The sequence below is a fragment of the Cricetulus griseus genome, chromosome 4 (genome assembly GCF_003668045.3).
Source record: "Cricetulus griseus strain 17A/GY chromosome 4, alternate assembly CriGri-PICRH-1.0, whole genome shotgun sequence".
Taxonomy (NCBI): domain Eukaryota; kingdom Metazoa; phylum Chordata; class Mammalia; order Rodentia; family Cricetidae; genus Cricetulus; species Cricetulus griseus.
In genome coordinates, this window is record NC_048597.1 from 121634308 (window position 1) to 121646976 (window position 12669).

The 12669-nt window shown below is 39.1% G+C and overlaps 1 protein-coding gene across 4 annotated transcripts in view; it reads right to left on the bottom strand.

Annotated features, from left to right (window-relative positions):
• Positions 1 to 12669, bottom strand: part of Dync2h1 (dynein cytoplasmic 2 heavy chain 1) — a 204859-nt gene that overhangs the window by 147211 nt on the left and 44979 nt on the right. For all 4 annotated transcript variants that reach the window (XM_027415175.2, XM_027415174.2, XM_027415173.2 and 1 more), the window contains 6 exons: positions 12475 to 12594; positions 6097 to 6247; positions 3559 to 3764; positions 2416 to 2598; positions 1239 to 1421; positions 439 to 662 (listed from right to left, as the gene is read on the bottom strand). In XM_027415175.2, the coding sequence (XP_027270976.1) occupies positions 439 to 662; positions 1239 to 1421; positions 2416 to 2598; positions 3559 to 3764; positions 6097 to 6247; positions 12475 to 12594 (1067 nt within the window). The remainder of the gene's footprint in view (positions 1 to 438; positions 663 to 1238; positions 1422 to 2415; positions 2599 to 3558; positions 3765 to 6096; positions 6248 to 12474; positions 12595 to 12669) is intronic.

The following is a 12669-nucleotide window of genomic DNA, read 5'->3' on the forward strand; positions in this document are numbered from 1 at the left end:
TTCTGAGTGGTCAGCTAGGAAACGGGTGAAGTACGAACCATATAGTCAAAGCAGATCACATAAACAAACATCAAGTTAATGACAATTAAAAAAAAGAATAGTTTTGCCAGGCGGTGGTGATGTACACCTTCAATCCCGGCACTAGGGAGGCAGAGGCAGGTGGATCTCTGTGAGATCAGCCTGGTTTACAGAGTGACTTCCAAAACAGCCAGAGCTATACAGAGAAACCCTGTCTCAGAAAAAAAATAAATAAATAAAAGAAATTTTTAAAAGAACAGTTTTAATACAGATGTTTTATTATTACTTGGAATAAACTATGTCATATTTGTACTACAATTCAAAAAAACCAACAAGCTTACCATATACACTGGAAAATTATGAAAAAACAAGCCAATCACTAGAAATGAAAAGTGTTAATAATAAAATGGGAGAACCCACCTAGATAGGTTGAAAATAGCAACCAACTTTCTGCCCAATTCTTTAGCATCTTTGAAGCCCTCTGAATATAGAATCACTTCTGCAATAAGATCGTTGTCTGGACAAGACATCGCCACCGGCCTGAAAAGCTGCTTAAGATTATCTGGAAGCTTCTGCCTTCCTCCATAACCTTTTCCAGCAGGATTCATGGTGATGAAAATTCCAGAATTAGAATTTATTTCTACCTGAAATATTTATTAAGAATATAGGTTTCAAAGATTTTTAAAAGAGAAATTTTTGTTGTAATACAATTTCTACGAGTAAGTCCAACATCTTAGCAAAAGTGGCCTCTAATACACTAAACTCATCATTTTGGGATATATAACAAACAGCTCTGGAACCCACTGAATCATAGTGGATATCCTTCATAGTAAGTTTTCAAAGAATGTAAATTGAAGAGTAGATAACTCACTTCAATGTCTATTTACTCACAGTATGTCCTTGGAACTCACGTTAAATAGTGACTAAAAATAAAAGTTTTCAGAATTACACAAACTTTGATTCAAATCAAAGATACCTACAATTGTTTTCAAATCTTGATTTCTTCATCTACAAAGCAGAATAAAGTATTTGCCTTCAAAGACTGTACTGAGTATTAAAGGAGACAACACATTAAACCCCTATATACACTGTAATAGTTCAGAAACCTGAGAGCCGTTTCATAGTTAGAAAGGCTAGTCACATACATAGCTCACAGATTAAAAGCAGCAATGCCTGAAGATAGTGCAAAAGTGAAGCCCAGTCACATAAAGCATCCCTACCTCTTTGCCAAGCAGCTCACATACAGTTCTGTGATTCTTCAAAGCATCCTGAATGGTCTGGATCTGCATGGAAACTGCTGACAGTACAGCTTCTTCCAGTCTATTGAACTCATCAAAACAACCCCAGGCCCCACACTTCACCAAACCAACAAATATTCGCCCCATTGACTTCACATCAATGCCCTGAAAAAATAAAAATAATTTTCATTTAAAATGATGAAAATATTAATGCTAGAAATAATTTGATATTTTATACAGATAAGCAAACTAATCATTTTACCCATCAACATCTCCTTTGTTTGTTTAATAAAAATTAAGGCAAGAAAAGTGGTACCTGCCTGTAATTCTAGCCCTTGGAGGATTGGGAGGGTAATGGTGACTGCTAGTACAACCTGGGCTATTTGGAGAGACCCTGTGCAAAAGAAAGTCTAGGAGTAGGGGTTAGACTAAGAATCTACTCCTTCAAAATTCAGGGCAGTTTCAAAGAAAGTGTTCTCCAAAGAATAACAAAGACAGAAATTCATTTCAGTCTTTCTTGTTTTTGTTTTTCAAGACAGGGTTTCTCTGTGTAACTGTGCTCTCCTGGAACTCATTCTATAATCCAGGCTGGCCTCAAACTCTGACATCTGCCTACTCTGCCTTCCAAGTGCTGGAATTAAAGGCATGCACCAACACCACCACTGGCTCATTTCAGTCATTTTTAAGTCAAAGTAAAAAGCCTACACAAAATGTTTTGAAAACACTTAATATGTATTTGGGATTTTGTTGTTTTGTTTTTCTAATTTAGTATTACCCTTACTAAACAATGTTTTTCTCTGGTACAGAACAAATATTCATTACACATTTTAAAATGTTTCTTCATAATAATTTTCCTTAGTCAAGTATACTGTGTACAATCCCACAACATCTTGTCAATTCAAACCAAACTTTCATTTAATTGATTTAAAACTAGAATGATTTTAAACTGAATGTGGTAATGTATGCTAATAAAGCAAGCAATTGAGATACTGGGAGACAAGAACCACATAGGCCCAGGAGTCCATGGTCTTCATAAATAGTAAAGCAAGACATCACCATCAGTCAGTCAGAGATTTGAAAACAAAATCTCCCATACATACACACAAGAAAAAGAACCCAAAAATTCAACACAGTATGTCTTCATACTTATTGTTTGTACCTCATCACAATTAAAAACTAAAACTTGTCTCCCAAGAAGTCCGCCTAGCGCCTTCACCGATTCAGTTTTCCCAGTTCCAGCAGGTCCATAGGGATTCCCTCCAAGTCCCATCTTCATGGCTTGAGTCAGAGTTAGGTAGCACTTGTCTGTCAGTGGAGTATAAACCAGCTTGGAAGCATTACCCTATATAAGGGAAGCATGGTGTTAGCCCACTCATGTTCTACTCCATCCAACTAAAAGCCTCATATGCAGCACACAAGTTTAACTGCTCAGCACAGCAGACATTCAGTTTTTCTTAGTGAGGTAAATTCAAAAGGCAGAACCTGAGATAAACTTCAGTATTTCCCAAGCACATGTCTCATTATGACCTGAAAGACTTAATCAGGATCGAGGTTCCAAATAGTCTCTCTCATTCTTATTGAGGGCACAAAGACAATGCTGAAGACAAATATCCAAACATGGATTACACAGTAAATATGCCACTTCATATTTGCTAATTCATAATTTATTCCCTGAGGCTTCAAAGTAAAAATAATCTTTAAAATTCTAATGAAAATAACTAATTTAGAAAGTGGTTCTCAAGCTTTCTATGCTATAGGAAGAAGACACTCCCGTTTCTTCAGCCATTTGGAGGATGTGTTGTCATTTCCTTGTAGAAGGCCAACTAGCTGCTCCCAACATGATTATTCCAAATACTGATTCATTATGGTAGAAAAAGGCAGAAAGGATACAGCTGGATTTTCTTAGAACAAATTATATGAATTAGATCTTTTATCTGAAAAATCCTTTTCCTTGCAATCAGAAACAATCAGCTAACACATTCTAGCACAGTTATAAACACAGTATTGTGTGGAAAGACACATAAGCTCCATGGCTTTATTGGCTCTATCTATATATAACTCTCTTGAATTAAAGATCATCTGAAATTCAACATGAATGTTCCTCGTGGGAATTTGATGAGAAAGACAATGTAAAATTTTTTCTAAGTAGAGTATTTACTTTTTCTTTTATAGCCCCTGGCAAATTCTGACAAAAAAAGACAGTTAAAAAAACTGAAATAGAAGTAATTATATCTTCCAAAAGTAATTATCTTTAAATAGTTTCTTCCCCAAAAAATTCAAATGCTTCCACCATGAGTCCTACCTGGTACTCATATGTATACTGAAGTTCAGAATCCACCATTTGAACATAACATGTATGGTCACTTTTCATATAGAATCTAACTTGTTTCTTCCAAGCCCAGTCATCAGTTGTATGAACCTGAACTTGATTTAATTGTTTCACAATATCAATATTATGAATAATATCAAGGATTAGTGCCTTAAGCTTCAGCTCCAGAATGCCTGATTCTACACATAAAAAAAAAAGACACAATGTTAGTGTGAGTTGCATCCTGTGCACTCATGTGCTATGTCAAAGACTCTAAATGGCAATTCCAAGATTACCTGAAATACTGTGATAAAATAAATCATATAAAACCAAAAGTCAACAAGAAATAGCAAAACTTTGTAAAAAGACATAAAATTCAGTCAGATGTGGGAGCCCAAGAAAGGAAGCACACTCCATCGTTTTCCCATCTAAATGCAGCAGACCCCTGCATGGAAGGCTCTATGGCTCAAAAAGTAAGGAATAGCAGGCAAATTGGGGATGAGGGCCAGAATTACATCTGCTAAAAAGCCCACATGAAAGTTATATTCTTTTGTTGGTGCTAATTTGGTATGCCAGACCCCATATAATCAGGAGCTGAGCTTGGGACAGAACAGAGCTCTAGCAGGCCTCTAGCTAAAGTGTGAGAGACAGGAAAGAAATGCCTGGCCACACCCTAAAACACCTGACATCCGGGACCCAAAAGGGCCTAAAGCTCCAGCAAGAGTTATCTTCCCCTAAAATTCAAGGAGAAAACCTTGAGAAAAGGATTTATTTTCTCAAAAAGAAAATCCAAGAGAAAAGGGCAAATCCCACTTGTTCTCTGTCCTCTGTTCTCCCATGAGTAGCAGAGCCAACAGATGAGTTTGGAGCACACAAGAGGACAAATACATGGAAGTGCAACTTCCAAGCCGCAGGACCCAAAGGGATGCAGAAAATGCCTAGGAAGACAACACAGGAGGAAGACACTGGGATTTGCCCATAAACTCCATGCTGCCAAGAGGCAACATACCACACATGGACCAGAGTCACCAGCGATCTGAGGAGAGACTGGCTCTGCAGGAGCCACAACCCAGAACTTGTGATTCATGTCACTAAATCAAAAATGTCCACTTGCCCAGACACTCATAACAGAAATGTCCACAATGCACTTCACAATTATCTAATACTCAAAGAACCCAATCATCTGAATCTACATTAAAATAGACATTTGCTCTGGTATTGGTGCCAGAGTGAAGCAGTCAGAAACGACTACACAAGACTTTTTAAGCACAATTCAAACAGTGCTCCAGCAAAGCTGGGAGTGAGCACTATAACATCTGGCACTCAGCAGGTTAACCTGCTTACATGAGGCTTTGCCTCAAACAACAACACACTCCAAAAGGTAACAGGCAATTCTGAAATGAATGGGAACAATGCCAACAAAGAAGTAAAACAATGCACAAACAGAAATTTTATAGCCGAAAACCTACAAACCAGATTTTTTTCTAGTTTTGATTTAAATATGTAATACCTTTATTAACTCTTTGAGAATGTAATATGTTTTGATTGTATGAACTCCCCACTGCTCCCCCAAGTCCTTCCAGATTCACTCCCCATTTTTCCAACAGCATCTCCCAACTCATTCCCCTTCTTATAAAAAAAAGACATTTGCTTTAATATATATATAATAAATGTATTATGTGTGTGTGAGAGAATATTGGTTATAGACAGTTGTACATCACTAGTCAGAGAACACAAAGTAAAAATAAAGTGGAACAATATTTCAAAATGTTGGAATAAATAAACTGTTAACCCACAACAACCAATAAAATACCCATCATAAAAAAGGCGGAACAAAGGCGGAACAAAGGCGGAAGAGGACACCCTTAGGATGTACACTAATAGCTGGCAAACCCACTATGAAACACTTAAAAGTTATTGAGATGGAAAAAAAATGCAACCCTGGAGTATGCACTGAGGTATACCAGGTCAATTAGTCTTTTCCTCTCAAATCTTTAAACTACATCTTAGAGTTAAAAGCAAAAATTACAATCTCATGGAGTGTCAGTATATATAAATGTAACATGAGAGAAGGATAAAGAAACATATGTAGATAAAGCTTCAACTTTTCAACTTTCTACCTCAAGCAGTACATACTGATTTTGAGTTCAAGATAAAGTTAAGTATAAGCCAGGCATGGTGACACACTTGTAATCCCAGCACTTGGCAGGCTGAGGCAGGCAGATCTCTGAGTTTGAGGCCAGCCTGGTGTACAGAACAATCCCAGAAAAGCCAAGGTTGTACAGAGAAACCATGTCTAGAAAAAGTAAGGAAAAGGGAAGGGAGAGAGGGAGGGTAAAGGAGGGAGGGAGGGGAGAGAGGGAGGGAGGAGGAGGGAGGGAGGGAGGGAGGGAGGGAGGGAGGGAGGGAGGGAGGGAAGAGAAGAAACCTTTGAGTCTACTATAAGTCACTGGAGGATGGATTGGTGGATACAAAGCACTCATGACAGATGGGGTAAGACAGACACCAACAGAAAGTTCACGGTCTCCTTACCCGAGTTCCCTGGGTCCTCAGAGCTTGTGTCAACACTGGTGTAGCTCTCTAGTTTAGACACCAGTTGTGTTTCAATCTGGTGGAGGCTGTGGTCTTTGATGGCATTTTCTACATCTTCAGTAAACTTGATCTGTTCTGCCAAGCACAGTATCTGTTAAAGAATAAGAGAAATTATTCTTCATGTGGATAAAGTCTTGCTAGTGCTTCTTTGTCCTACAAAACACACATCTACCTATATTATTAAACAAAATACAAAATGATTAAAAGTCAACTTGGGCTGGCTATCATTTTCTATCTTCACATTGTAATATGAAGAATGGCAGGAATAATAATATATAATCTCCTAGCTAAAATTTACCCGAGGAAAAGTTTTGCCACAAGAAATGTTATCCTGGTTTCACTAAATGCTTTAGATAAGTTCAGGCAGTTCAGGATTTAAAAGAGACTAAGTCATTTTGTATTCTGTGCTTCAGTATAAATTCCAGTGCATAGGTATTACAATTGCTGGTCCTTAGTGTATATATACATCCTTGTTTTTGTTTAAACTATTACCAAAACCTATAAAACTTAACCTAGTTTCCAAACTCTACCTCAGAACCAGTTCCAGAATTATGAACAATAAAATACAAAAACTAGATTCAAACACTTTTAAAAGATTTTAGGAAAACGAACTTCAGATACACATGAAATGGTATCCTAGTGTCACTGTTTTCACCTTCTCAGGGAAAACCACTGAAAGTTTTTTGGGTGGGAGGCGCTGGGGACAGATCCTCTGCTACAACTTCCATTCCGTTACACAAAAACAGTATTGTGAGTGCCCATATACGTGTGTGTACCACAGCACCCGTGCTGAGTTCAGAAAATAACTCCCATAAGTTAGTTCTTCCCATCTACCTTGTGGGCTCCAGGAATCAAACTCAAATCATCAGGCTTGGTGGCAAGATGTGGAATGCACTGTCCTGTGAGAACTTACAAGCATTTCAGTGCTTATCTAAGAGCTAAACAGCTAAGGACCTACACCTGCTAACATTGATGGCCAAATCCTAAAGAAAGCATCCCTGAACACACTCTTCACTGGTGCTCCATCATTCTACAGCCCAGAACATGGTCTATGAGGTACAGTATCTAGGATCCAGTGCTGCAGGCATGCACTTCTGTTAGCACTGATATGCTGCCACCTCTATAACTCACCGTGTGGCCTGGCTTAGAGGCTCCCAGTTAATACTCCAGCTCAGTGTTACTGTATTCCAACTAAGTTCCTCCCAGCTCCAGCATCTGAGATGACCCCATGAGGAGGGCAGAGAGGTCTGGCAGCAATAGTACAAACCCTCCTCTTCAGTGACAAGGACTTATCACCTGAGGCAGGAAGTCAGCTTCTGCCCAAGTCCCTTCCCATCACCTTCTCCCCAGGGGAATGATAGAGCCTGCAAATAGCCTGCTGCTATACAGCTTCATACTCCCTTGGTGTTCCGCTTTTTAAAGGGATGTTTATTGTTGTTAAATACTGGACAAAGGAAAATGGCAATGGTCTTAACTTACCCATAAAAAGATATAGGCTAACAGAATGGATACAAAGACAGAATCCATCCTTCTGCTGTTTACAAGAAACACCTCAACTTAAAAGATAGGCGATACCTCAGAGTAAAAGGATGGGAAAAGATTTTCCAATCAAATGGGCTCAAGAAACAAGCTGGTGTAGCAATCCTAATATCTAACAAATTAGACTTTAAAATAAAATCAATCAAAAGAGATGAAGAAGGGCATTTCATACTCATCACAGGAAAAGTCCATCAAGATGAAGTCTCAATCCTGAACATCTATGCTCTAAATACGAAGGGACCCAAAAAAAAAAAAAAAAAAAAACATTACTAAAGCTCAAACCACACATAAAACCATACACACTTATAGTAGGAGACTTCAACACCCACCTTACACCACTAGACAGGACCACCAGACAGAAACTTAACAAAGGAACAAAGGATCTGACAGAAGTTATGTCCCAACTGGGTTTAACAGATATCTATAGAACATTCCATCCAAACACAAAAGAATATACCTTCTTCTCAGTGCCACATGGAACCTTCTCAAAAATTGACCACATAGTTGGCAGCAAAGCAAACCTCCACAGTTACAAAAGAATTGAAATAATCCCCTGTATCTTATCAGATCACCATGCATTAAAGCTAGAATTCAACAGCAGTACGAATTGCAGAAAACCTACATACATGTGGAAAATGAATAACACCCAATTGCACCATTCCTGGGTTGAGGAAGAAATAAAAAAAGAAATTAAAGACTTCCTAGAATTTAATGAGAATGTAAACACAACATACCCAAACTTATGGGACACTCTAAAAGCAGTGCTAAGAGGGAAGTTCATAGCACTAAGTGCTCACATGAAGAAACTGGAGGAAAGTCACATTAGAGAATTGACAGAACAACTGAAAGCTTTAGAGCAAAAAGAAGCAAACACACCAAGGAGGAGTAGACACCAGGAAATAATCAACCTGAGAGCCGAAATCAACAAAGTAGAAACTAGGAAAACAGTACAAAGAATCAATGAAACAAAGAGTTGGTTCTTTGAGAAGATCAATAAGATAGACAAACCTCTAGCCAAACTAACCAAAAGGCAGAGAGAGAGCATGCTAATTAACAACATCAGAAATGAAAAGGAGGATATGACAAAGGACACTGAGGAAATCCAGAGAATCTCCAGGTCATACTTTGAAAACCTATACTCCACAAAATTTGAAAATCTAAAGGAAATGGACAGCTTTCTGAATAAATATCACTTACCAAAATTAAATCAAGATCAGATAAACAGTTTAAATCAACCCATAACCCCTAATGAAATAAAAGCAGTCATCAAAAGCCTCCCAAGCAAAAAAAGCCCAGAGCCAGATGGCTTCACTGCAGAATTCTACCAGAAATTCAAACAAGAGCTAATTCCAGTACTCCTCAAACTGTTCCGAACAATAGAAGCAGATGAGATATTGCCAAACTCTTTCTACGAAGTTACAATCACTTTGATACCCAAGCCACACAAAGATATGACTAAGAAAGAAAACTACAGACTGATATCCCTCATGAACATCGATGCTAAAATACTCAATAAAATATTGACGAACCAAATCCAAGAACATATCAGAAAAATGATCCACGATGATCAAGTAGGCTTCATCCCAGGGATGCAAAGATGGCTCAACATACGAAAATCCATCAATGTAATCTACCATATAAACAAACTGTAAGTGAAAAACCACATGATCATCTCACTAGACGCTGAAAAAGCCTTTGACAAAATCCAACATCCCTTCATGATAAAGATCTTGGAGAGAACAGGAATAACAGGAACATATCTAAACATGATAAATGCAATATACACCAAACCAATAGCCAACATCAAACTAAATGGAGAGAAACTCAAAGTGTTTCCTCTAAAATCAGGAACAAGACAAGGCTGTCCACTCTCTCCATATCTCTTCAATATTGTACTTGAAGTTCTGGCTAGAGCAATAAGACAAGAAAGGGGATCAAAGGGATACAAATTGGAAAGGAAGAAGTCAAACTTTCACTATTTGCAGATGACATGATAGTCTACATTAGTGACCCGAAAAACTCTACCAGGAAACTCCTACAGCTGATAAACACCTTCAGCAAGGTAGCAGGATACAAAATTAACTCAAAAAAATCAGTGGCCCTACTATATACAGATGACAGATCCAATGAGAAAGAAATCATGGAAACATCACCTTTCACAATATCCACAAGCAACATAAAAAAGATATTTTATGTTGGGGTAACACTAACCAAAAAAGTGAAAGACCTGTACAATAAGAACTTTGAGACTTTAAAGAAAGAAATTAAAGAAGATACCAGAAAATGGAAAGATCTCCCATGCTCTTGGATAGGTAGAATTAACATAGTAAAAATGGCAATCCTGCCAAAAGCAATCTACAGATTCAACACAATCCCCATCAAAATCCCAACACAGTTTTTCACAGACATTGAAAGAACAATACTCAACTTTATATGGAAAAATAAAAAACCCAGGATAGCCAAAACAACTCTTTACAGCAAAAGATCTTCTGGAGGCATCACCATCCCTGACTTCAAGCTCTACTATAGAGCCATAGTTCTGCAAACAGCTTGGTACTGGCACAAAAATAAACAGATAGACCAATGGAATCGAATTGAAAACCCTGATATTAACCCATGCACATACGAATACCTTATTTTTGACAAAGGTGCTAAATCTATACAATGGAAAAAAGATAGCATCTTCAACAAATGGTGCTGGTACAATTGGATTGGGACATGCAGAAAATTGCAGATAGATCCATACCTGTCACCATGCACAAAACTTAAGTGCAAATGGATCAAAGATCTCACCATAAATCCAGCCACACTGAATCTTCTAGAAGAGAAAGTGGGAATTACCCTTTAACAAATTGGCACAGGAGACTGCTTACTGAACATTATGCCAGTAGCACAGACACTGAGGTCTGCAATTAATAAATGGGACCTCCTGAAACTTAGAAGCTTCTGCAAGGCAAAGGAAACAGTCAGTAGGACAAAACGACCACCCACAGAATGGGAAAAGATCTTCACCGATTCCACTTCTGACAGAGGACTGATTTCCAAAATATATAAGGAGCTCAAGAAGCTAGCTACCAAAATACCAAACAATGAAATTAAAAAGTGGGGTGCAGAACTCAATAGAGAATTCTCAACAGAGGAATCTGAAATGGCTGAAAGACACTTAAGAAAGTGCTCAAAATCCTTGGCCATCAGAGAAATACAACTCAAAACAACTCTGAGATACCACCTCACACCTGTCAGAATAGCTAAAATCAAGAATACCAATGACAATCTATGCTGGAGAGGATGTGGAGAAAAAGGAACACTCCTCCATTGTTGGTGGGAGTGCGAACTTGTACAACCTCTCTGGAAATCAGTATGGCGGTTGCTCAGAAAAATGGGAATCAATCTACCTCAAGATCCAGCCATTCCTCTCTTGGGCATATACCCAAATAGCGCATGTTCAAACAACAAGGACATATGTTCAACCATGTTCATAGCAGCATTGTTTGTAACAGCCAGAACCTGGAAGCAACCTAGATACCCCTCAACTAAAGAATGGATTGAGAAAATGTGGAACATTTATACAATGGAGTACTACTCAGCAGAGAAAAGCAATGGAATCTTGAAATTTGCAGGCAAATGGATGGAACTAGAAGAAACCATCCTGAGTGAGGCAACCCAATCACAAAAAGACAAACATGGTATGTACTCACTCATATATGAATTTTAGACATAGAGCAAAGGATTACCAGCCTATACTCCTCTTCACCAAAGAAACTAGGAAACATGAAGGACTCTAAGGGATAAATGGTCCCCAGGAATGGGAAGTGGCATGAACTCCTGAACTAATTGGGAGCATGAGGGTAGGGGGAGGGAGCTGCTACAATAAGAGCAAGAGAAGAGGAGAGGAAAGGAGGAAATGGAGGAGCAGAAATATTGAGTTGGGGGAAGAATAGAGGAGAGAGAGCAGGATGAGAGATACCATATCAGAGGAAGCCACTATAGGTCCGAGAAGAGATCTGGAACCAGGGAGATCTCCAGAGACCTACAAGGATGACACAATCTGACAATACAGGCAATGGTGGAGAGGATAACCTAAAAGCCCTTCCCCTAAAATGAGATTGATGACTACTCTTTATGCCATCCTAGAGCCCTCATCCAGTGGCTGATGGAAGCAGAGACAGAAATCCACAGATATACACTGAGCTGAAATCAGGAATTTAGTTGAAGAGAGGGAGGAATGAAGAGCAAAGGGATCTGTACCAGGTTGGAGAAACCCACAGAAACAATTGGCCTGAACAAGGGAGAGCACATTGACCCCAGATGCTGTCGGGGAGGCCAGTACAAGACTGATCCAGACCCCTGAACATGGATGTCAATAAGGAGGCCTCTGCACTCCAGGGAGTCTCTGGTGGTGGATTAGTACTTTTCCCTGGGGCAAGAAGGGACTTTGAGAGCCCATCCCACATGAAGGGTTACACTCTGGCCCTGGACACATGGGGAAGGGCCCAGGACCAGCACAGGAAGATTTATTTGGTGGACTTTGCAGAGCCCCTGTTGAGGGCCCTACCCTGCACTGGGAGTGGTGGGTGGATGGGGTGGGGGGTAGGCTGGATGTGGGGGAGGAGGGATGAGGGTGAGGGGAGGGAGAGGGAGAAGGGACTTACATGTGAAACAAGCTTGTTCCCTAACTAGAACTAATAAATAAAAAAAAAATACTGGACAAAGGATATAAACACCAGTTATCTGAACAGCTGACCCATGCCTAACATACCCCAGACATAGTCCCCTTACCTGGGAAGGGAACAAAGACGGGTCGATTGCACCTTGTGAACTCCGCCCAGCAGTAACACATTCTTTCAACAATTGTTTCAAAGTTTGCTTCATTTCCAAAGCCAAATCATTCAACCATGCCTGAAAGTGAATGGGGAAAATAATACATAGGAGTTGTGAAAGCAACACAGTGCAGATGGGGTGTGAATTCTTAGA